General features: G+C 50.6%; 6 protein-coding genes and 1 non-coding gene across 7 annotated transcripts; 4 read left to right on the plus strand and 3 right to left on the minus strand.

Moving 5' to 3' along the window:
• Positions 1-3,830: 3,830 nt before the first annotated feature.
• Positions 3,831-4,294, plus strand: N0V96_004206 (uncharacterized protein; the record flags this gene model as incomplete). The annotated part of the gene is made up of 2 exons (XM_053188270.2): positions 3,831-3,836; positions 3,908-4,294. The coding sequence occupies 2 exons, from the start codon at positions 3,831-3,833 to the stop codon at positions 4,292-4,294; spliced, it is 393 nt and encodes a 130-aa protein (XP_053054232.2).
• A 2,915-nt stretch (positions 4,295-7,209) lies between these two features.
• Positions 7,210-7,926, plus strand: N0V96_004207 (uncharacterized protein; the record flags this gene model as incomplete). The annotated part of the gene is made up of 1 exon (XM_053188271.1): positions 7,210-7,926. One exon carries the CDS (start codon positions 7,210-7,212, stop codon positions 7,924-7,926), a length of 717 nt encoding a protein of 238 aa, XP_053054233.1.
• Positions 7,927-9,616: 1,690 nt separating this feature from the next.
• On the minus strand, positions 9,617-10,321 carry N0V96_004208 (uncharacterized protein; the record flags this gene model as incomplete). The annotated part of the gene is made up of 3 exons (XM_053188272.1): positions 9,617-9,746; positions 9,819-9,970; positions 10,040-10,321. 3 exons carry the CDS (start codon positions 10,319-10,321, stop codon positions 9,617-9,619), a joined length of 564 nt encoding a protein of 187 aa, XP_053054234.1.
• A 1,400-nt stretch (positions 10,322-11,721) lies between these two features.
• N0V96_004209 (uncharacterized protein) lies at positions 11,722-12,397 on the minus strand (the record flags this gene model as incomplete). Its single annotated transcript, XM_053188273.1, has 2 exons — positions 11,722-11,797; positions 11,853-12,397. The coding sequence occupies 2 exons, from the start codon at positions 12,395-12,397 to the stop codon at positions 11,722-11,724; spliced, it is 621 nt and encodes a 206-aa protein (XP_053054235.1).
• A 1,052-nt stretch (positions 12,398-13,449) lies between these two features.
• On the minus strand, positions 13,450-15,147 carry N0V96_004210 (uncharacterized protein; the record flags this gene model as incomplete). Its single annotated transcript, XM_053188274.2, has 2 exons — positions 13,450-14,995; positions 15,047-15,147. The coding sequence occupies 2 exons, from the start codon at positions 15,145-15,147 to the stop codon at positions 13,450-13,452; spliced, it is 1,647 nt and encodes a 548-aa protein (XP_053054236.2).
• Positions 15,148-16,839: 1,692 nt separating this feature from the next.
• Positions 16,840-18,249, plus strand: N0V96_004211 (uncharacterized protein; the record flags this gene model as incomplete). Its single annotated transcript, XM_053188275.2, has 1 exon — positions 16,840-18,249. The coding sequence occupies one exon, from the start codon at positions 16,840-16,842 to the stop codon at positions 18,247-18,249; it is 1,410 nt and encodes a 469-aa protein (XP_053054237.2).
• Positions 18,250-21,163: 2,914 nt separating this feature from the next.
• N0V96_004212 lies at positions 21,164-21,255 on the plus strand. Its single transcript has one exon. It is a non-coding gene; the product is annotated as a tRNA-Lys (tRNA).
• The last annotated feature ends 3,625 nt before the right edge of the window (positions 21,256-24,880 follow it).

Genomic DNA, 24,880 nt, shown 5'->3' on the forward strand with positions numbered 1-24,880 from the left:
AGAATTTGAGTATGCAAATACTCTACTTCTATAGTCTGGACTTTAGTCGACGCGGGTACCTCGAAGCCTACCCGCCTATCACCTTTGCAATGTACCCGATCGAAAGACTGATGCACAAGCACCAAAAAGGTCTCGTTACTGCTTAATTGAACCTCCAGCCCCTGCATCGGGATTGCTGGCAAATACTTCGCTCCCGCCGCTAAGCCACTCGCTTCAGCCAACTTAATTACCGACTGCAAGTAATCAATTGACGGTTCCGGATTCCGACGCTAACAATAGCCTCTTCTTGCTGTTCTCTAAAATTGCCATCTACCCATTCCAGAGGCCGCCGTTGGATGACAGACACTGGATCATCAATCACGGATACTGTTGGAAACTAGCATCGTATCAACGTCTCCGCCACCCTTTGAGGTATCTAGAACTCTTGTGACATAGTACTGCCATTTTTGGTTCTGCAGATGATTTGTCAGTGGTGAGTTGTCCATGTCACCATGTGTAGAGGGTGCAAAGCCGAGAAGCCAACACTGTAGCCGAAGTTGGAACGATTTGATCGGAATATCGGCGCAGCAGCCAGTTCCTGATTAATTCCCTCACGAAGTTTGTGCTCCACTGAAGCTTGGACTCCTACTTCCAAGTCCCATTGAGGACTACGCTCAGCTTGCCGCCACTTTAGGCTGACACTACCTCCTGCAAGATGTCTCCAGCAAAGAATGGGGCATTTGACTCGTGGCAATTATTCCCGATCATCCGGGACGATATACTCCAGTGAGTCCATCAAGTAGTGCTCAATGAAATGAATAATATAAATTGTAATTTCTGGCTTTTCAGCCTTCTCTGCCTCATTGTATAGTGGTACTCCGCGTTATCATCCCTTGTACCTTTCCTCATGGAACATTTGCTATGGACTTGCTCGTGAAGCTACATCGCATAGAAGCTTGGTTGTGACGTAGGCCTTGTAGTGGCGATGTCCTGGAAAATTTCCCTCAAATAAGTTCAGCACAGCCCTGATTGACTGGGTGTCATGTTGTGCTGCTGGTGTATGCTTGTTGTAGGCGACATGAAGGAAAAGGGAATCCAGGTTCCATGCGACCAAAGGTAGCAAGTGCCTGGGCAGAGGAGAGTTAAAATACTATTCCTCGGCTTCAGAACATTGATTAATGGCCACTTACGAGCTCTGTAGATCATTCCTGTCAAGAGCATTCAAGACTTTCACCAACTTTCTAGTCGCGGATGCGCAACTGGAGACAACGAGGGGTGCCTGATTACGGAAGGCTACATTGTCAAAGAACGAAATATGTGAGAAGATTGACGAACGAATGGCATTCTCAACCTGGTGAAAAGTACAGAACATGGTAGACAGCCAGGGCACATGCTTCTTGTCGAGGTCTTTCGATATTAAAAGTGGCTTGATGAGTGCCGGCAGATTATGTCTCCACAAAAGCAACTCCTCCAGAAGCTGATGGCTGATTTCAGCATGTAACTCCTGTGATATTGACGAGGAGGCAGGTGAGCGCAGTTTATCGTATGCTTTACTTTGAATCTTAGCCAGGAGAACCTGTTCTTTGAGGCAATTAAACGATGTGCCGTCTGGGAGATAAATAGTTCCATAATCATTATATGGTTGTTGCCTTGCAACATCTCGCACGATGTTTGAGGAAAACAGCGGTGGCTTCCCGAGCCATAAAGAGAGGTTCTGGTCAAGTATATAAGCATGTGAGAGCAGACTATGATTGTGAACTGCTGTTTCGTCTGAGGTGGTGGATATTTTGTGAAGCCCGGCGAGAAACATCATCTGAGAGGCAACTCCTAGTACCATGGCTGATGTTGGCAACCTTGACGTAGATGAAAGGAGTAAGGCCTGTGGTTGTTGGTAATCAGCTGAGAGATGAACAAAAATCTGGAACTGTAATGGTATACCATAAGAAGCAAGGCACCAATTGCAATCGAATCTGGCGGCTTTAACATAAGTGATGGCAGCATATTCAGCGCAGTGCGCAGACAGCTTTCGGAAGAGCTAATGTCTTCTATGCTATTGAATTGAATAGCGTAAGCGCACACAATGTTGACAGCGGCACAAACCTTTGGCGAAAGTGAGGTTCGTTTGGAATCATATTCGCGGAAGATTGCAATGATTTCGCTCGACTGGAACATGCCACATGCGCTAGTTGACTCTGAGATGAGACCTGCGATCTCTAATATCAGCTCGACGTAAATCCCTAAAAGAAACTTTGGGTGAGGCTCTGAAAGACACTTACTTTGAAGGCAAGCCTGTCTCAGGTTACGCGGAACAGCTGTCTGTGACAGCGAGATCGTAAAGCACGGCTCGCCAACTTATTTCCATGACTCTTTGGATGCAGTGCTGAAGCTGTGGTCACCCAAAATAAGATCGACGCATTTAGTGTTCAGCAACGAGAAGATCTGACAAGAACCTTGGCTTCTTGTGAGCTGGCTGACGAAAGAGTCATAGAATTCTCAAGTTGAGAGATTACCCTGATACGTAAAGTCAATGATTGACTCCGATTGATCTAGCATCACGCTTGTGCCTCGTCGCACGAGTTGGTAAAGAACATCTGGGCAAGAAGCTTCAAGGCCATAAGTTCTACAAGGCCACAGAACCCTTGAAGGACTGTTTGTATGACGGTGTGATGGTGTCGTAGCCAAGGAAGCGACCGAGAGAATGCTCTCCAATTTGTTCTCGACCCGTTCTAATGACTGTATGAGATCATGGCGAGATCTGTGTAGGGGTAAATGTCAGCGTCTATAATTGATTCGCCATCAGTCTCGGCCTAGCATACTTCCGGCTTGTGGGCGCTCGTTGTCTGGTGTATGCATAATCGCATTTTAAACTCTTAGCCAAGCATTGCGAGCACCGTGGCACAGCTGCATCGCACTTGACCTAAAAGATGAGAATAGATTAGCTGTAAAGAAGAGTTTCATTTGATAGGGGGCGACCCTTCTACCTTCCGCTTCCGGCACAGCGTGCAAGCCCATCTAGACCTCTGAGTCATAATAGGGTAGAGTCGTCTCGCTTGTTCAGTAGGATATGATTGACCAGAATGTGCCGGCGCGGTGGTAAGGAGTAGAAAATTGTCTTTGGTTGTGCGGTTCAACTCGTTAACACGTTATGAGTGATTTCTGGCTATGATGGAGTTCAAGCGGATATTGGAGCCAAACTCCGCAACCAGAGAGTTGTTCCGGTACCCGGGGGCCCGCGCCAGGGAAGTGGGGCCGTTGTTCCGATCCCCTAATACCCGGCACCACAACTAAAGACTTACAATGCTGAAAGAGAGCCAGAGTACTTAAGAAGAAACCCCAGCCTGACATCAATTTTCATGATATCTTGACATTGTTCTCAGATGTTCACCAACGCTTCGATGTCTCTCAAAACTCACAAGGTAGCAGTGTCTGGAGCCGTTGGGGAGTCTGGGGGTATTATTGTCAATGGCTTGCTCGAGTCAACATCTCCGTCTTTTGTGAGTTTACGAGTCTCAATTTGCATTCTTTTCTCGAGTGCATGTTCCCATAGAAGTTTTACTGACAAGTTTGCAAAGGAAGTCACCGCCTTGGCCCGGCCCTCGTCAATTTCAAAGCCAGCGTACGAGGAGCTGAAAAAAAGAGATGTCAACGCCATTGTCATCGACCTTGACAAGCCAGGGATCGAGATCGCCAACGCCTTGAGAGGATTTGAAATCGTTGTAGCCTCGGTCCACCCTACCGGCATAGGGTCTCAAATAACACTGGCTCGAGCAGCCAAACTGGCGGGCGTTCAAAGTTTTATTCCCAGTGCATTCGCGATGGCTGTCTCGCCAACCGCCAACTCTTCCGTCCAGATGTTGGTATGTCAGGGTTTCCCGAGTTGGTTTGCTTTACGATGTTTAGTATGTCGGGTTTTGACGTCCAATTGCAGAAGGAAGAGGTTTATGCGGAACTGAGAGCCATCGACCTTCCGTTCACAATCATCGACGTCGGCTGGTGGTACCACGGATTTATCCCTCAACTGGCTTCCGGGCGGACTGACTATACCGTTGTGTTGCCTGAGTTCCTACGAAATTTAGTTCCTGGTGACGGAAACATGCCGACGCACGTTGTGGATTGTGCGGATATTGGAAAACTCATTCCTCGCATCATTGTGGACTCAAGAACCATCAACCAACAGGTCATGGCCTCCTCAGCAACGATGTCTTTCAACGAGATGTTCACCCTAGCCGAAGAGCTTTCGAAGGAGAAGGTCGTGAAGAAAGTGGTAAGATGGCTCCACGAGCCAATCCCCTGCGCTTTGATAATCTCCCACTAATTACATCATTCTCGCCAAGATTTCCGCCCAGGAATTGCAGTCGATGATCACAGACTTTGATGTACAGCTACAAGAGAACCCTCAAAATGCCCTTGCGGCAATTGGAAAGTTCTGTTTGGAGTACTATTATTCATCATTTATAGATGGAGACAATAGTCCGGAGGGCGTCAGTCGCCTAGGCTATCTTCCAGCCGCTGATCTTTACCCTGACTTCAAGCCGGCATCTTTCCAAGATTTCTTCTTAGAAGTGCTGAAAGGCGACATTCGAATTCCTTATTCGGGGAGATAGAGGTTTCAGATATTTCAAGTGGCGGCACAGTAATTGAACTGTCTAAGTGATTTCACTCGATTTAGGGCTAGGCCAAAAGTGGCCGCTTTTGGGGTTGCTGAGTGGTACCTTAGTTGAGTCAGATGAGCGGGATAGACTTGCGTTGTTACTAGTAGAGCTTTCAGGCACCCGGCAACTCAAAGCCAAATTCTCAAGCCCATTAAGAGTTTGAGACTGTGAGAGCTATTGTATCTTTGCGCCGACAGGTTTCGCAGAAGTTAAGTTGATTCAAATCATTGCCATCCATTTTACCAAAATCTACGTGATGCCAAAACTATCTATCCAAGGTCCCATTTATTAGTCGTGCGACATTTTCATCTAACGCTACATGTAGTATTGAGGATGCCTGAGGAGTGCCTCACCGGCAGATTCAGTCAGAGTTCCACTTGGCATCGCTACAACGTCGCTCCAAGAATGAATGCTGAACGCAGTATGATGGGGATCATGATGACAACGAAAGGGCCAATGAAGTGTGGATGCTGGAAACAATAATGGATGCGTGTCGATGGCTGCTACATCAAAGCCTAGTTTAGGTAAAAAAGAAGGTCGGATATGCATTGTTCTACATGTAGCTAATGGACTTGGTAGCGCGGCCGTCAGGGACAGCGTGTATTCCATCGGGGTTTGTGTGTTGTCGTTGACGTAAGCTACAACAAGGGCTTGCAGACATAGACAACTTTCGTGAATTTTCCATCAAATCAACTGGGTACTTAGATAAGGCCATCGTTAGATTTGGACTTGAAGATATTTGCAGAAAAAGATCACGATCGTAAATGCGATTGACTTCAAGTAAAGAGTGTAGTGACTTACCTCAACAGGTTTTATGAAATCTCTACCTCACTTTCGTAATGTTGTCTCATGAATCAGGAAAACAAATGGTCGAGTGTTCCTCATTTCGGCGGTACAAAAGATGTATTCTTTCTTAGTTTGTCTGAATTACTTAAACTCATGGGCCTTTTTTAGACGAATCGCCGCTCTTGACTGGTTCCCCATTCCTGCGTATCTGCACATCGACCTCTGTGACAACTTTGAAAGTATGACAGGATAGTACAACGCCAGTGATCTCTCCATTGCTTCTCAAGATGAGGCGGTCTTGCACATTATTCCGGTCGTTGAGGTGCCTTGTCACAAGGTAACTGTGTGCCCTGCCGGGGGTTTCCCTGTAAAATTCAGATTGGTCGGAAGAATCATAGAATCATCCACAGGTAAACATACTGGCTTTCGTAGACTGTGGAGGAAGGCATTATTGGAGCCGTTTAAGCAAGTCGTGGATATCCGTGCCCCTTTGGTGGTGACTTAAGAATCCGTGGTCGGTAAATGACCGGATCCCGATGGCCACGGGGAAACTCAAACTGCATCTGGAGAGAAATAAGCATGGCATTGGACGTAATATAAAGACTCGGAAGCATCGCAACAATCTTCTTCTGGTCAGCAGTATAATTTTCAGATTCAAATGTGCGAGATGTGCTCTCGCAGTTTAATGTACCATTTCACCTAATAGTCAATTGGACAAATTTACACGAAGATTTCGACTGAATTTCGATTTCGTGAAATTCAAATTGGCTGACACAACTGACCAACCAATCGGTCTTTCATACATCCTTTCAGCAGGTCTAAAAGCACCCCTGCTCTGTGACTACAGGGGAAGTAAGTACGTATAAGCCTCAACAGCGAGCAAACTCCATGCGGCTTCAAGTGCTCTGCGGTGATGGCCTAAGAAACACATCCATTGACGTGGACGAATATTTGGATACCTTTGAAACGGAAAAAGATCAGCTAGGCTACTCGCTCACTTGCAGGCAGCCGCTCACCCGCTTTGCCGTGCTCAGCTACTCACCGAAAACGCCTTGCCAGGCTGTGTGATTCAGGCAACCTGATTCATTGGCCGACTCCGGCCCAATCAGATGTCTTCATACCAAATCGACTGTACTGAGAATGTGCTGACCAATGAAACCATTGGCTCTACCGCTGTGCCACGCTCTTGTCATATTTGGCTGCAAGTCCTGGGTCTCCTAGTCGGGTTGCAGCAAATTGTAACTGAATTTCATACTTTTGAACATGAAAATGGCCCAGTCTTACTCCCGGCTACCACACCTTTGTCATAGGAATTATCTTGTTGACACGTGTTAGCGCGGTATCTTACTTGGTATTTCAAGCGGTTTTCTTTTCTCCTCCCCATTTGTGCTCCTGACAACACACATGTACCACGGCTTCATTCTTACCTTGGCGAACTAGGAAACAAGCCTCCACTTCGTTCCACCTGGTGTTTAAACTTTGGTTCGCAATAATGAATGAAAACAACGAGGCAGCAGTTGAGGGGGTCGCTTCAGCCAAGTGCCCACACGAGCCTACTGCTATATATCGGGGCAAACCGGTCGAAGTTCTCTCAAGGATAGAATTTCGCAGACGAAACCCTCACATCGACGACAATCAGTCAGTGGGGACTATTTCAACTGCATATTCCAAAGCCTATTCTATTTTTTCAGCCCCTAACTTTGAGTTCCACATGCATTCTCCGTCTGCAACGACTCCAACCACATCTCGACCTCAAAGCCCCACGAGGCTGACCACTGCACCGAGCCAAGCCATGGAGCTTGGTCTTGTGGGTATTGGAGAGCATGTCAACGCATTATCCTCAGGCAAGTTCATCGCGGACTTGCCGATTCTCTCTCGAGATCCCCGCCTACCAGAATCTCAACCCCCCCATGACGGCGTTAGTACTCCGACTGGCATCAACAGCGTGGCTGAGACTCCGCTTAGCTCTAGAGAGTCAGACTCTGATTCTGATATTTGTGGCTCTGATTTTGATCTAGAGAGTGCCGCCAACATTGCTTTATCCCGTTGCTTTGGGGTAAGTCTCAACCGGCTCAGTCATTCTGTTCGTGTCATCGAGGCGTTCTCGAAATTTAAAGATCAGTGCGTCGAAATTCTGCAAGAAGAGGAATCATTTTCGACTATTGACTGGGATGACGACGGATTCTCCTGTTATGATGTCGAAGAAGGAGATGCTAGCAACGGCAGTTCGGCCTTTGGCGAGACCTCAAATCGAGCTCAACGATCAGAGTCAGGAACAAAGAAGCGACCGGCTGAAAAACAAGGCGAAGACGATGGCCACGACGAGATGGACGAGAATGCTGGTGAAGACCAGGGCCCAACTAGAAGAGGACGCATCAAGAGACGACGCATCGAGTGTCTTAAGAATTTCAGCTGTCCCTTTAGAAAGCGTAACCCCTGCAGGTTCAATGCTCGGGATTTTGATGCCTGTGCCAACAAATCCTATAAAAGTATGGCGGAATTGAAGTAAGTCTCCAGTGTTCTTGCCATATTCTCACAGCTGTTAGGAAATATGGGATGTTTCTCCACGCCCTCATCTTTGACCAGACCTGACTTGGCACAATTCCATAGGAGACATATCTGCGCTGAGCATGGGAACCAGTCTTGTACTTACTGTGGGCAACCACGAATGGCTACAGACCATCCCCCTGAAGAATGCCTTCGCAACCGGCAGTTGAGATCCAATTCCCACCCAGAAGACCCTGAAGATGGCGTGGACAAGTTCAAAGACAGAACTCTCAAGACCCGTGTTCACGGCCGCAAAATCCAAACTTGGGATCAATTGTGGAATCTGCTTTTCCCCGATGATGAGGAGATACCCCCACAAAGTATGTAGCACTGGTATTATTACGTAAAGTAGAAAGCTGCTAACAAGAATTACTATAGCTTTTGATCCTGTGATCGAACACCACGACATAGCCGTCGCGGGATGTCAGAAGTTTGTCTTAAAGACTGCCGAAGACATCCTGGATCTCATACAAAAAAGTCCTGTTCTCTCAGTACAGGCCCTCCAGGAAACCATACATAAAAGAACGAAAGCTCTTCTCCAAGGCTCCAAGTATGCTAACTATGAGTGTTACATGATGGTGGGAAACAATGACATGATTCAGATGTCAACACCCGCGAAGGGCAGGTCTGTTGTTCCGGGGACGCACGATCAAGTCACAAACGTATTCGATGATGGCGAGTCGCCAGCTGTAATCGTCACACCACAACCTTCTTCGCCACAGGGCGCCGCTGTGGTATCCAATAGTACATCAACCGGTCTGAAGTCTTCTTCAGTAAGTCATCCTACCGGCTTTGTGCAATGGAACCCATACTTACACTCAAACGAAGGTGATCCGTGAACGATTGATTGCACCTAAGACTGAGCAAGTCCTTACGCCAAGTATTTCTCAGAAGGTTAGTTTCGGCCGAACTTCACTCTGTATTAATAAATAACATGTCCAGACTTGTCTAGCACCTGGTGCAGTCATGCAGAATGGATCTCCCACCACTGGAAGTCTTCAAAACCTGAATGCCCCGGATCTGCCTGCTGGAGATATTTTCAACTGGTCAGACGTGGACTTCCTGAGCTGGGACGAGAATTGCGGGTACGAAAATATGTGTATGGAAGGTGCAACCACCGAAGACATTTGGACATCATACATGGCCCCAGACCCAGACCCGACCTCCCAGCCATTTGCAGGTCCGGGAAGTCGCAGCTAGGCCTAACCATCATTTAATCTTTCATCCATTGTGTAGGTAGTCGTACGTAATTATTTCATCTAGTTGCTTTTATAATGGAAGTACTGTTAGTACGAGCCGTCCATGTAACATTCTAGGTCTCCTCGCCTCAACAGCTTTCAGACTTTCTGGCCCCAACCCTGGTCGGCTATCAGGGGCTAACGTAATGTATAAAGAACTTATGTGAAGCCTTAAGGGAGGCATGGATTATGAGATGCCCGCTTATGCAATATTAATCAATTAAATGCAGAGATTACATTATGATAGATCCTCGAGGATCAAGGATGACTGTATATGGACGTGTAAGCTGGACAACTACGTGTAGGCTGTTGAACTAGAGGCGGATAGACAACGCTTTCTCAGAGTCCTTCACGGGTCTATGACTCTCCAGATCTCTCTTCTCCTTTGGTCTTGAGCCCGCATGCCAAAGCCATTTACAAACCGGGCCTGCGGATGTGCACCAGCAGATTGCCGTTACCCCACGCATACTCTTGGCCCTGGACTGTGTTGTCCGCACGAGTGCAGCTGTCCATGATAAGACCGCCGGCGCGGGCAACGTCGTTGCTGTGGCAAAGAAATCAGCATTAGGTATTCCATGTCTTACAACTATTGACGAGAACAGGGGCCAGTTCTTACCAAGCCGAAGAAGTAGAGGCCGCGTTAGTGCCTCCCTTTACACCAGTGATTTGAGCATTTCCAAGGAGACAGAAGACAGAGACAGACGAAACGACGCAGGCCTGGCTGCCCTTACGGGCAAGGTCGTTGATGCAAGATACCGCGTCCGGAACCTGGTTTTAAATATGTCAGCGGTCTCGATTCTATCATGCCAGGGTGCTGCAAGAGAGAAAGAGGCATACGGAGGCTTCAGTGCCGGCAACAGTGTTGCAAGTGACACGCTTCTGGAGAAGGCTGTTGGTCGAAGTGGTGCCGTCAGACTCTGTGGCATTGACAGACTCCCGCCAGGCCTCGACAGCCTCGCTGGGAGTCAGGTTGTCGCCTTCGGGGTTGGCGATAATGCCATCGACCCACTTCGCGAAGGAGAAGACTTCCACCGTATCGGACTGGGTCGCGGTAGGGACAGCTCCAATGAAGGGAGCCGCGGCCAGGACGGCCAGGGTAGAGAGGGCGACGTTGACCATCTTGAAGATTTGAGCGGGCTCTAGACTTGAGTCTTGTGAAGATGAGTGCCGGTGCTGAGGGCGAAAAAGAAGACGTGGGAATCATTTTGGTCTTTTATAGATAATCATGATAGCAGGCAGACATCTCCTTCATGAAGCTCTTCTTTTGGGACAAGCCTCGGGACGGGTCTCGGGACAGCTGCTTGCTTTACCAAAGTCCTTTTCAAAAGCCTCAACCGATATGTGTTCTCCACAAAGCTTGAAGTAAGGTTACATGTAAGCTCACTAAATGCAGGGGTCTCGGTCATGTCGGCTCAGCCTTGTAGGTAAAATGCACAACTATTTCTCACGATGGCCCATCGCAATAATTCTCGACCACTTAGTGGAGAATAATTAGGCATTCCAGACTTCAACGGCCTTGTAAGAGCCGCATAATCAGCGAACAGGGCGCACAGGCTTAAGTGCCCACTGTGCTTCTTTGAATGCATGGAAGACTCGAGATTATGTCGCCTGAAGGTCTATCAGGGGATCATCGAATTGTTATTCTACGAGGACGTCAAGACGGTAGAAGGACCGCAAGCCGCTCCAGCATATTATTCTGACCTCTTACACGTCACAATGGCAGTGTCTATCCTGATCCTTCAGAGCTTAGTCTGAGTGAATGATGTTACATGTCTAGTGCCGTAGAGAAGAATAGGAAGGTCGCGTAAAAACACCCAGCAAGGCAGAAGCTTGAGTCCACTTAGCTTTCGGGAATGCTAACTGAGAAAGATCAACATGCGGTCGGCGAACTATCATATGCAGGGAAAGCGGGCCTAGATATATGGAACTTAGAAGAATGACCCATCAATGGCACTCAATATCAGGAAGCAAAGTCCCTGTTAAAAAGCGAGACGATGTGACCTCTAGTAATTAGATTGCAAGCGTGCTATCAATACGGATACATGGATGGCTTGGTCGGTGCTCTCCTGCGGACTGTAAGACTGGATCACTTTGCAGAGAATGGGGCATCGGGCGGTCGGGCGGCCGCCTCCACTGCCTCAACAACTTTAAGTCCAGTTTGGGAAGTGATGCTGACACTTTTTCACGGTCGCGATACGAAGCAATATGGGGCTATTGCGAAGAAGATGAGAAAGGAGGCTGCCTAAATTTTCATACATCGGAAAGCACCACATTGTGGAGTGCGACTACATTGTCAAGGTGCTTGACGCAGTTTATAACAGACATAAGACGACGTGGGAGGGCGGGGCCGACAAGTCTTTGGAAGTATTCAGGCGGTGTAACCGATCAAACGGGACTTTCGAGAACTAATGCCAATGCCGTTGAGCCTAGACTTTAGACTTTTTACTTCCTAGGAAAGTCTTGGCAAAGTCTGCCGAATTCGCTTATGATGGTATTGATTGCTGGTGATGAAATATGAGCTACTTGCTTCCCTCCTTCGAAGCAATCGCAGACTTGATGTGCAGCTCAAAATCCCCATCCTGCTCAGCAAAGAAGCTACGACAACATTAGCCCTCGACCCACAATCTCGCAAGAAACAGACCTCACTAACCTTCGAATCATGAAATTGACCCTCTTGATGCTCGTCAAATTAAGCGGCGCAGTATCATTTTGAACCCTCCCGCGGAAAGTAGGCACAAACGCGCTAAACGGCATCACCACCTTCTCAACCGCGCCGTCCGTGTGATTTACAGCCGGGATCTGGAAATCAAACTCCCAGCTCACGCCAGACTGCTCCACGCCATTCACTGGCGGCGGCACCGTATCCTTTAAGTTGAACGTGTACTTTTTCCCGTCCGTGAACGGGATCTCGAGGGTGATGGTGTCGTACGCCGAGATGTCGAGGCTCGGCCAGTCGTCGACGGTGCGCTGAGACGCGAAGCCCGCGCCGCCGAGCGTCGCGTAGTCGAGGTTGCCGTGGAAGTTTGCAATCGACTGGGCGAACGGGTTGCCGGCGGCGCCGGCCTCGATAATGTCGAGGGTGGAATGACTCGCGCCGTTGCGGACCGTGTCGTCGGAGGCGATCCACTGGCTCTTGTCCCAGGGCGTGAAGAGGGCTGCGGAGGCCAGGGCACGGAAGGCGACGGGGATGTGCATGGTCACTGGCGGGCGGGCGAAAGAGAGAGGTGGTGATTGATGAAATGCCTGGTGTGAGGAAACGAGTGACGAGGTCGGATCAGCAGTGGGATTGCGGGATGGTGTATGAATACCAGATGGCTGGGCACGTCGCTTATTTAACGCTGGATCATCGTCATTTTCCGCGTCCGCTTGTCATGTTTATTAAACTTTTGTTGCCAAGATTTACGCTCCTTTCTTGCTTGCCCCTCGGAGCAATGAAGCGCTCCGGAGCAGTCCATCGTGGGTTAAATTTATAAGGTAAACTCTATTCTCGCGTTGTCAAATCCCAGGCTGGCGGTTCACTCGAATTGTGGAGAGTATCCAGCACTGAAGTGTCATGGATCTGGGATCTTCGCTTTCGTGACTTTTGTCAACAGTAGACGAACACAGCCGCCAAGCGCGCCGGTAGTGCCGAGGAAACCAGGGCATGTCAATTGAGCCCCCTATGGAACCCCTATAATGATGCGTCTAAGACATTCGCTTGTCGATTGGTTCAGCCCTAAGCAGTGATACCAAAGGCATTCCTCGGGAGGTCGGACGATGTTGGCGGGCGGGAAACTGATGATGTGCAGACGTCAGAGTAGGTTTCTTGTCAGTGAATGCCAAGAAGCGTGTTCGTCGACGCCCTGGCCCTTGACTGGTCATGCCACTGTCATCAGTCACGTATGGCCAAGAGAGAATCAATGGTTATAACATAATCCCATGCTATTTGCTGGTTGTTTTCCTATCGTACAATACCCAGGCTATGACCTCGAACCGTCCAACCGCCGGATCCTCCCGGATGAGCCTGAATGAAAGAAAGTCGTTCCTCATACCAAACCATGATGAAAGTTAGAGCCTCCCGCTCATTCCAAAGAAAACACAAAACTTTTGATTGTCCCGAACCTTAAGAAACAGAACCTTGAAACCACAAAACTGACTCTCACACCTCAAGTTAGTACTGATGTTTGGGCCTTTACCATGAAAAGGCTCAAATGAGAACCAAGGCTAGCTAGATCTTCACTAGCGACATGTTGAGACTAGATTACTCTTCAAGAGTTGTCCTGAGTCTTGTGAGCGCGACGCTCTTTACGGTCACGAGTCTTGCCACGGCCGCCGCCACGACCTTGACCGTGACCTTGAGCTTGACCCTGAGCAGGGTTATGAGCAGTGTCTTGAGTATGTCCCTGAACATGGCCCTGAGCATGACCGTGGTTCTTGCCACGACCGCCGCCACGACGACCGCCGCCACTACCATGGGCCTGACCTTCAACGTGAACCTGAGCACGGTCCTGAGTATCGTTCTGAGCGTGGCCATGAGCACCGCCATTACCACGACCGCCACCACGACCACGGCTACGAGTCTGACCACGTCCGCCGCCGTGAGTTCGATCAACACCGCCGTCATGGCCGTGAGTGTCCTCAAGGGTAGCATCAGCGATACCGCCACCGCGCAGGGCTTGGGCACGTTTAGGCTGGCGGTTGCCAGCCTTGTGGTTGCGTTGAATCTCAACCATGTTATCACGATCACGGCCTCCTCCGCCCTTGCCACCTCCGGCATGGCTAGTCTTGTTCTTGGCCTGCTTCTTGGAAGAAGCACGCTGGCCGAGGTCATTCTGGCCAGTGATCGGGTGAACCTTAGCGCCGGGAATAAAGGTACGGTACTGAGTGGTGCTCTTGCGCTGGACCTGCTCGACGATGGCGCGGAGGCGGGCGATGCGGGTGCGGTTGTCCTCCTGCTCCTCAACGAAGGGGAAAAGCTTGATGCGGTCACCGATCGAGCACATGTTGTCGACACGACCGTTTCTGATGTTCTTCTGCTGCTTGGTCGAGTTCTCGAAGACGAGCTGATCAGTGATGAACAGCTTCTTGGCGTGGTCAAATCTGACGTACTCGCGGCCGATGATGATCTCCGACTCTGAATCCCAGACAATGTGGCGAGAGACATTCCACTCCTCAATGAACTTGGGACTCATGATGTTCCAGAAATGCTGGACGAGAGATGGGGTGTTTCTGGTGAACCAGTAGAAGCTCTCCGAGATGGCATGTCTGATGAGGTGCTCATCATCGTGACCGGTAGAGAAGAGGTCAAAGGCAGCCATGTAGTCGAGCATGAAGTCGACGTGGTACATCGTGTTCCAGTCGGAATCCTCGTACTTGAGGGTGGTCCAGTTCTTCTTGGTACGTGCCAGCAAGGTCAGGAACATGTGTCTGACAATGCAGAGAAGCGAACGGTGAAGGAAACGATCGCAGAGAATACAGACCTGAGCCATGGTCTTGAGCTTGATTTGAGGAATCTCCAAGTGAGCTCGCTTGAAGGCCTCGGGATCGTTCGCGTAGATGAGATCATCGAACAGAGAGAAGGGAACGACCTTGCTACCGAAAGACTTTATCTCAAAGTACCAGCCGTGAGTGAGTTGAAGGTAGAATTTCAGAGCCTTGGACTCGATGTCATCGAAGAAGATCTCCTGGTTGTGGGACTCCTTGAAGAAGCCGAGGAGACAGGCATCGAAGTACATGGATCCCGCGGTGATGACCTCGCGGAAGACAACGAAGATGGTGTCGCCACAGTAAATGTGGACGAACTCATCCTCACAGCTATCACAGGTATGTCAGAGCACGCCCAGGGATGAGATCGGGTCAACTTACATGTCGAGGATCTTGTTGCTGTCGCCGGCTGCAACAGCTTTCTTGTTGTGACCCTCGATCATCGGGCGCGAGGTAATGCGGTAGTCGATGACCTTTTCCATTTTGAGCGATGATTCGAGCGGCAAGCTGTAGTGTGTTTGGTGTGAACTAGGTAATTCGGGTATGTAGAGAGAGATGAACACAACGGCGCGGATGGGCGGTAGAGATCCGAATCCGCAGTAGATAATGCTGAAGAGAGGAAGCAGAGGGAAGATTGCGTTGGAACGAGTTGTTTCGTGGGATTCCCCTCTATCCTGAGGTGTTGTTTTTGGGAGAAGAAAAGAGAAGAAGGTGGGAGTTGACGAAAGAAGAGCGTGTACCTTCCTTACAATGCCGTGTTGAAAGGCAACAAGAGGTAGGCAAGGTCAGAAGCCCTAGAAAGGGAAATAGGTCCAAAAGAAGCGTTTGGGGCGTGGATAAGTGAATTATTTTGATCTTTGCCCTGTCCAAGGCACATGGTGTGAGAGGCGTGAAGTCAGAATTGCTCATAGAAAGTGGTCAGACACGGTGCCGTAGCCTTCCGAGTTGGCCCCACTTATCGCCGAAGTGACCTCCGGTAGGCTCCGTACAGTCTCAGGAACCACCTTTGTGTAGTCCGGGATGGAAAGAACAAGGCGATGGGCTAGTTATTATTGATTGATTAGGGAGCTTTGAGACAAACAAAACACTGCAACACTTATGAGGGAAGGAGCGTAGCTTCCATAAGCCGTTTGGGTTGCTGCCACTGGCAAAGCACTCGCGGGGTATGATGAGTCCGAGATGCTGGAAATCACCGGATATTAAACTCAAGAGACGTAACACTGGCAGACCATATCAGGGTTTTCCCATTAATCAATGACCAGGTATGGATAGCTCTGCCCCATCATAAGGTCAGCTTATCTTCAGTTGATCAAACTTAGGGAAGACTGCTTTGCTTGTTGAGGGTCCGAAGTGTATTGTCCGTCCCCCAGAACTTTGAATGAGATACGAGGCATCCCTCTCCGAAGCGGTTATGGAACTTGGGAGACAGCTCTAGGGCTTTGTTACGCTTCTCAAGGCCTTCCCCTATGCTCTTTTTTTCCCTTTGACTTGTTCTCAAAAGCAGACTGGAATCAATAAAGTTGCTTGGGGTACGTATCTGAAGGAAGCCGATTTTACTGTGTGTACGTCTCGACCAGCGCCGCGCCACACTGTGAGGGGAGCACCATCCCTCCACTTCCTTTCCAACACTTGCCTTGACGAAATGGAAGAACAATCTGGAAGCTGACTGTCTCTGTATGTCACTTCGTCCGAATCATGAAGTCGCAACCGCCCAGTGGCAGATTTGCCTCCTTCTGAAAGCTACCTTACTTTCTCGTTGGCTCTTGGGGGATCAGGTACATCCGTGTACTAGCAGTTGAGTCAGCCGCTTACGATTGAGTCACCCAAGTCCAAGTACCATCATCTCCCATCACTCGGGTCGCCGTCCGAAGCATTGACATCCCCAATTCATATTGAACGACTCCTCCAAGATTCATGCCAAGTATCGTTCAGGATACTTGAACGATACAGCGACTTTATTTTGGTGGTATCTTTGTATCACTTCTCACGCTCGTTGCCCAAAGTTCGCCTGCAAACAGCGACGTTAGCCAAGGTATGAGTGTCGCACCTTTCGCCGTGAATGGAGGCTAAGTAGTGCAGACTAGAGCAAACTTTCTCTGGCCATCTGGCCCGTCATTATCGCAATGGGAGGCTCTGCCTTCGCATCTGGGGATGACCCTCTAGACACACCACGAATGCCCGCCACAGTGTACGAACGAGCCAAGGCCGGATGTTTCGCTGCATTGCGGGAGCTGTACCTCTGTGTCGCTAGCCCTATTGAAGGACCCGAGAAGCAAGACTATGGAGATATCGACATCCTAGTCACTTGGGAGAGAGCACCTTTCGTCGGGAATTGCGGTGGGAAGAGAGCACCAAAGCCAACTCCTAGACGACAAGAAGAACGGGAAGATGACGAAGCGTGGTTCGAGATGGCCAATGACTATGGCGAGGGACAGGAAGGAACACCGGGCCATTCAATCATGTCTAAAGACGAGGCACGCAAGGTCATCTTTGCCGCCCTCGGTGCCAAGCGCTCCATCTACAATTCCGGGGGCGACAACTATGCCATCCCATGGCCGGTGACAGATAAGGAGATGGTTGCAGATGAACCGAAGCGGTTTATCCAAGTCGACGTAACCATCTGCAGTTCACTTCAGCAACTACAATGGCTTCTATTCAAGCACGCCCACGGCGATCTTTGGATCATCATGCAGACCATCATTCAACCACGCGGGTTGACTGTGGACGACTACTCCATGTCACTACGGAACAACGATATTGAAAGGTACGAGAGATACAGCAAGAAGTGGCCCAAGGTGCATGTCTCGAGGGACCCTGCCGAGGTACTCGTCTTCCTGGGCCTTAATGTGGAAAGGTTCTCGGAGCCCTTTGCGACTCGTGACGAGATGTACGAGTACATTGCATCCTGTCGGTTCTTTTGCATCGAGACCAATTACGGCCGACACAACAACCCTGACCCAACGAACCCGGAAATGATCATGGAGCCCAAGGAGTCAGAGGGCAATGATAACAACAAGATGGACACTGGCACCGCGGGAGAGCCCGCGACGAAGAAGCTCAAGAGTAAGAGCAAACAGCGCTTGATAAAACGCCCTGCCTTCCGCCAATATTTTGACGAATTTCTCCCACGCTGCCGAGCAGAGGGACGGTACGCGGGACGACCCGATCTATATTACTGGGACGTTCACCAACAAGCCTTTGCGATTTGGGGCAACTTTCAACCCATGATGTCGCGCCAATGCATGCGGCTCATCATAAACCTCGGGGAGGACAGGGTCCGGGCAAAGATCAAGGAAGTCTGCCAAAGATTGGTTCCCGTGACCGATGCTAAGGACAGCCAGTACCGCGGCTTGCTGAACAAGGCGTTTAAGAAGATCATCATTGATGGTGACCTGTCATATGGTGTGAAGCCAGAGGAGAACGAGGAGTTCAGGGACAGTATAAGTCAGATGATTAAGGACCAGCCCGAGAAGTTTATCTTCAAGCATCACGAGGAGGTTGGGAAGGCTGCTATAGCTGAGCACGAGCGGAAGTTTGAGGAGCATAAGCGCTTGAAGGAGCAGCAGGCCAAGAACATACTCTGAGGCCTGGTATGGATGACTCTGTATTTCAAAGATACCACTAGCATTATTGGGGACAGAGGCAGAAACTCTGCAATTGAAGCTATTCCCAACACGACCTCTCCCATCTTTCCAAAGTTGCCTTTTCCCTCCTTGTCTTTCCACACAGTTCAAAGCCCTTTCAACCATCCGTTAGCCCCCGTGACTTGCTCCCGCCTCTGACAGCACAACAGTCTTCACATCGTCATGGCGATGCAATGCCACCCACGACCACCCACCCACCTCCTCAGCCGCATCTTTACTCTACCCTATGTCAAGCCGCAGTAGGGCAAAGGTGGTCTGCTCTTGTTCAAGCCCTAATGAGGCTATCACAAGGGCCCCACGTCTGGAATATCCTTTCTACCTCCCTTGGTGTGATCCTTCATTTCTCTTTTCCTTTTTCTTTTCTTCTTTTCTTCCTTTCTTCACCCTCACTATCACATCTACTATACCAGTCAGTCAGCCCTTCACACCTTAATCACATTCGTCCACGAATACGAGCGAACGAACCGAAGAAGGGGGATGAATACTAATCATTTGTTCTACTCTAGATAACTATAAAGATGGCCTCCTCCTCCAAAAATCCCACCACCACCACCTCCACCTCCTCCTCCTCCTCCTCCTCCACCACGGCCCCCCATCGACATACCTGGGGGCCGCGACGGACCGCAGCGCAGCCTTCAGGCGCGCAGAGGCGGCCCGTCGCGCCTCAGGTGGGGGCCACGACTCTGGCTCCGACGACACTTGGGGAGACAGTCTGGCCGGTCGGGCGCCCTAGGAAGGCCCCCGCCGCTGGACTGTCTCCCACCCCGGGGGATTCTCCCCGGAAGAGCTGAGCGCCCAGGCGACACGGTCGCGCCGAGGAATCGGCACCGATCCCTCTTGGATCGTGAGTATTTATGCCCCTTTCCTTGATCCCTTCCTCCTCTACCTCTTCTTCACACCTACGCCTCGCCTGTCTCGCTTTGCGTATAGGTATACTGATACATATATCAACAGGACCCCGCCGGCCGCCTCCGCCAACTGCCCCACGGCACCCGCCTCCCCTCGCCCGTCCCCCTCACCGAAGAGGAGATCGACCGCGCCCGCAACTCCGGAGCAGGACCTCTCATCCCATACCCGCGCCGCTCGCCCTCACCCGGCTCTCGTCCCGTCTTCGGGCCGATTACCTACCAAGAGCATCTTCGGATCGCCTTGGCTCATCACAGAACGTACAGCGTCTTCATGGGCTTCCCTGCCGACATTGGCGTCTATGAGCCACCCAAATAAAGCCAGTCACGATTCCCGAATCTCCGACTTTCTTTTACATAAAGGAGGATTACTCGTTCCTCGGTGGTTTGGTACATACCTTACCTGACTTATACCACGACGCAAAGCCATTGATGATTCTGGTTGTGGTTTGCTTTCAAGGACAGGTCTTTGCGAAATTCGGTTTTCTTTTGGTCTGCGATAGGACTTTTCAAATGGTTACGGCAGTGTATTCCTGAAGGCTCGATGGTTGATTGAGAATGGTCATACTACAACGGACGTCTTTACGACAACTGATGGAGAGACATCCAACCCCTTTACCCACGGCATCACCGACCTGGCTCTTACACATCCACCAACCTTTCACGTCCGTCTTCTTTTCGTTTGCGTTTAGGACTTTTCTTTCAGTTTTTTTAGATGGTTCATGGGATTTTGTTACAGGGAGGAGGCTGAGTGGAACTCTCGAGTTTGGGAGTTGGTCAAATCACAACGGACGTCTGGCAAACGACTGATGGGAACGATCATACCTCTCACAATACCTCTACATACGGCACCGCTTTTACGACTTACATACACCCGTGGACATCTCATGTTTCCTTCCCACGTCTTTCACGCCCCCTTTCGACTTTATTGCGTTGGACATGGAAAGCCCAAAGAGGAAGGATTATGTTATGGGCTTACGGCTTTACATGATCTTGGACCGCCTCACGTCTCTCACGACTCGGACAGCATATCGCGTTTGCGCAGGAAGGACGATGGAAAGGGATGCTAGGGCCCAATATACCCCACGTATGTTTTCGTTTTCGTTTTTAATGGGAGAAAAACCGGGACTCTTGACACTTAGATAGATGGCTTCATTGGCTTTCATCAAGGAGACGTTACCTGGCTATGCTTACTCTTCCGCAAAGCGCGATGTCATGTTGATCTCTCTACTCGTGATTCTGTACTCTCCGAAACTTGCCTGCGACGAGCGGGATAAGATCCGGAGATATGTGATGTCACTAGACGCAAGTATCCTTTAAGGGATTGTAGTCCTTATATCTCGGCGAGCCTCGCTTCTTGGCGACGCCCTTGAACCGATCTGCAAATCCCACCTGGCACAACACAGCCCGGCCTCGGCCCTTCGCCTGGCTGCACTTGCCGCCATATCGAGAACCTACTTTAAGCAACCAAGACAAAATTGCTTCAACCCCTTAAATAGTGGCTTGCAAAAGCAAAACGCCGCAAAGCTAGAACATGCAAAAGGGAACCCCCAGTGCCGCGTTCCCGCAGCGACCACAAGCATCCCGAGGAGCTGTCGGATTTCTAAACTCAAATCAAACGATCCCAGTAGAATTTCTCCCATACCAGCGATCAAACATCCAGCCACACATCACTCTGTACGACGCTGGCATGTGGTGTCTCAAACACCTGGCTTACCTAGCTCACCTAGCCCACACCCTCAGCCCTAGGAAAAGGAAGTGAATTAACTCCGGATGGATCCTGCGCACAGGTTTCCGCACATCGTCCCCGACGGAAGGACGCCATCACTGATCAGAGGTTCCCCATAGACCGTCGTCGTCGCGAAGATGGGTCGGGGACGAACAAATCCACCACCTCGCAACAAGAGCAGTCCCAGCCTTCGCCTCGTCCATCAACCATTAAGCCGTTCGCCCGGCTAGCTCAATCGGTAGAGCGTGAGACTCTTAATCTCAAGGTTGTGGGTTCGACCCGTAAGTGCTTACGAGCTCTCTAGTCCAGGCATGAGCTGCCCAGCTAACACATTCCAGCCACGTCGGGCTCAATTCCCGTCAGCGATTGACATCAAATTCTTTTTCTTTTTTTACCCATCGGCTTGCTTTCGGCTTGCTTTTTCGCCCATGGTTGTGTGCCCCACTGACGCTTGAGGAGACCAGGATCGTCGGCAAGGCGTTGAATAACGGAGCCGAGGACAGGCGTCTGGGAAGCTACGGGTTGGCGGGCGTTGACAGTCGCTGGATGTTCGACAGTCGGTACTCGATAGAATGGATGTGTAGGAAAGTAGGAAAAAAGTTTGCTGTTGCCGCCGAAATGAAATAGGAGGGAAAGGTCCATCTTCTGGTAAAGCATGGTTGCGCATGTGTCCACCTGGAAATGTGCTGTTGGCTTGTAAATGTCAAACGACGTTGAAGTTCTGCCTCGGCAACCAGGTCTGAGTGGCTAGCGACAGTGACACAGAAAATTGAAAGCCCGGTTTAGGAGAATCCAAATTGGGCTCATCAAACCCCAACATGTCGCTGGAGATGGGGCGCTAGTAAGCAAAGGTGCAGCAGGATGCCCATGCCATCCTGCCAGGGGTAATGCGAGATATTGCTTTTCATGCCACCAAGAGATCACAAGCGGTGAGACAGCTAAGATCCAATACCGGGATGGATGGCCAGGCCAGGTCTTCTGTCCAACGACTGCAAAAAGCATGGCGTCGAGAAACTGCCCGACGGGTTGGTTGCCAGTGCCAGCCACAACGTTTTCGCAACGCGGACGGTTGTTCTGGTGAAGTTTGATTTTTGGGGGCCGGGACGTGCTGTCAGCGGGATGGCGGAAGCTATCCGGACGACAGGCTCAAGCTCCGAGGCACTACGGAATGGTGAGCTCCAACAGCACGGTACGTACAATGTGTAAGCATCATGGAGACGGTTGGCTGATGGCAGGAGAGTGCGAAGTAATTTGCCATCATGGAATCATTTTCCATTGTTCATTTTAGCCCAACAAGCGGTGTCAGCGGTCTCGAACCAGTCAAACAGAGTTGCCAACGGTATCACTGGCTGGCTGGCTGGCGGGCAGGCGGGCGGGCCATTTGAGGTGCATTCCTGATCAGTTGAGGACCTTGAGGCTTGAGGTATTCCGTCGATGGGGGAGTGACAGGCAGTGCCTTGCATATCAACAGGGGCCAGTAGGTCGTGCGCTGAGCACCGGGGATCCGAGCCGCTCTGCCCCCCTGTACTGTGGCTTTCGATATTTAACACTGGCTAGAATCGTGATAGGTTGTTGTTGACACCGAGCTGAGGCGCTATGGCTCTTCCAGGCCTCCAGATAGCCTGTACATAGAAAGTCGGTAAATGCCTGGCTCGCATTGTTTGGATAGAAATCAGCGGATGACTTGGAGATGATGACATTTGCAGAAAAGTCGACAGGCAGAAATGAGGCGCCTGCGAGACGTGATCAAATTTGCTGATGCATCTGGATAATGTGCCCCCGGGGAGTGCTGCCATGTCACCGAGACAGGATTCCTGATAGCCGGAGTTGCTCACGGGAGCAAGTCTTTGTGCTGGGGACTTATCTGCACAGAGTACCTCGCCCTTGTGCATGGCTGCATATGCAGGCTGCACGTCTGAGGGAACCTGGGGGGATCTTGGTAGTCCAGCTTTCGGGATTCCCACACCAATCGTTGATTGGGGTCCTCCGGTGTGATGGTGCACAAGAATATGCTAGGTCTCTATTACGGTTTGCTGAACGCAGAACGACGCATGCATCCCGTCACCACATTCCCAACACAGCTGTATGTCGGTAACTACCACACCAACTCAAGCAGCGCCAGCCGAGCCGCAGCCCTGTGAGTCAAAACGAGATACTACATTGCACAGAAGAAGAAGAAACAACTTGTATTCTCGTGACTCTCGTGTGAAAGCCAATGGGCATGGTGATAAATGCCACATTCATTTGTGCGGCTGGAAATGCCGTCGGCTAGAGCGAAGTCTGCTGCGCAACCGGTGGAAAAGCAGACATAACCGGATGGCGACCCTGCCGGGATTCTTCGCGCCCCAAGGCCATGAATACGACAGCCAGCGATTCGGCGGGCGCTACGGAGTATTGACCGTCAGATACGAAGTGCTCTTCTAAAAATTGGAGTTTTGAGAGTTCGCCGCAGCCTCCTGCTTATGAATCCAGGCAGCCTGTCCGGTGAGTGTAGTCTGTGGATGATGGATTAGGAATGCGGCTTGTGCAACAGGTGTGCATGGTATCGGTAGGAGGCTCCAGGCATCATGGGCCGAGGCAGGCGGAGCAGTCGACATGGTTTAAAGGTCCGCAACTCCCGTCCGCAAGAGATGATGCCGACTTGGGGCCCATCTCCTTCGAAATCCCCACGGATCCGCGAATACGCTCGCGCCATCTTTCGACGCTGGCTTGTACGAGTGAAGCCGTTTCCAGTGCACCACACCGGTCCCATTGTTGCTTGGGGCATCACCTGGCCGGCGTTGAGAAACAGACAGACAGGGCGTGACAGGGTGCGTAGGTTGGACAAGCAAACCGGCCGGTTCGTTGGCCTGGGCATCTGGAGCTTGGTGTATCCACCCCTTTCTTGCATCTCATTCCAGATGTTGCAAACACCTGGAACCTTGATGGGCATCTGAGTCAAGACAGAGACCTCAACAGTTGATCCAAATATCTACCGTCGAGCTGGTCGCACGCGAGGCAGAACGTCTGTTTCCATTCGTTACCTTTTCTCTTTTCTTCATTAGGCATTGGACAGTAGCAGGCCCAACGATATCGGTGACGAACCCATCATCAGCCGGTGAAACAAACATCAACCGGAAGGATACAGCGACATCGACAGCGTGTGCTTGATTGCCGGGTATCTCGTCCGCCACGGACACACGGTAACCGGGGTCTGAGAAGCGTAGCACCGCGCTTGGGTAACACGAACTTCTGCCCTCGAGACCTTCTCTTCTTGTCTTCACGTCACTTCTGTACTTCGTCTTTAGCCAGCGAAAGCTCTACCGCCTTCGGCATTCGACTGGATTTCGAAGGATCACGATCCCATATCGCAGTGTACTCGAGCACGGCTGTATAGCTGCCCGAGGTTGTTCTTCGTTGGCGGTGGCTTGTCAAACGGCACATAGGGAGACGACCAGAGAAACCTGTGGACAAGACCGTCCGGAGTTCCAGCATAAATTGCCTTAGGTTTGAGGCAACGTAAAGCAGACGACAAAGAACGAGGCGAATTGGGACGAGGGAGCGAGACTCAAGGAGAAGTTCTTGCAGAATCGGAGACGCGTCGTCCCTGTCCCTGTCATCCCGGGGTTTGAAGTGTCGTGTTCAGTGTGGTGTTACACGAAAGACTCTGTTCGATTTTCGGCTCCGGCCGCCACACAAGCATCTTGCAAGCTCTCAGCCAGCAACAACAGCAGCGGCAGTGTCAGCAACAGACAGCAACAGCACCTCAGCAGCCAGCAGCGACTGTTACCTTAGCTTACTGAGCACCAACGCAGGGCGAGCGGCAGATAAACGACGGGAGAGACCTGAGTGTTTTGCTGCGGGATTTGCATCACCCATTTGCGCATTTCCCCCGCCAATTCCCCCCCCACGCCTGCGCGACCTGACGGGACCATTGCATTTCGGGAGAGAATTTTCG

This window comes from Colletotrichum fioriniae (assembly GCF_027942845.1).
Source record: "Colletotrichum fioriniae strain IMI 355084 chromosome Unknown scaffold_4, whole genome shotgun sequence".
NCBI classification, from domain to species: Eukaryota; Fungi; Ascomycota; class Sordariomycetes; order Glomerellales; family Glomerellaceae; genus Colletotrichum; species Colletotrichum fioriniae.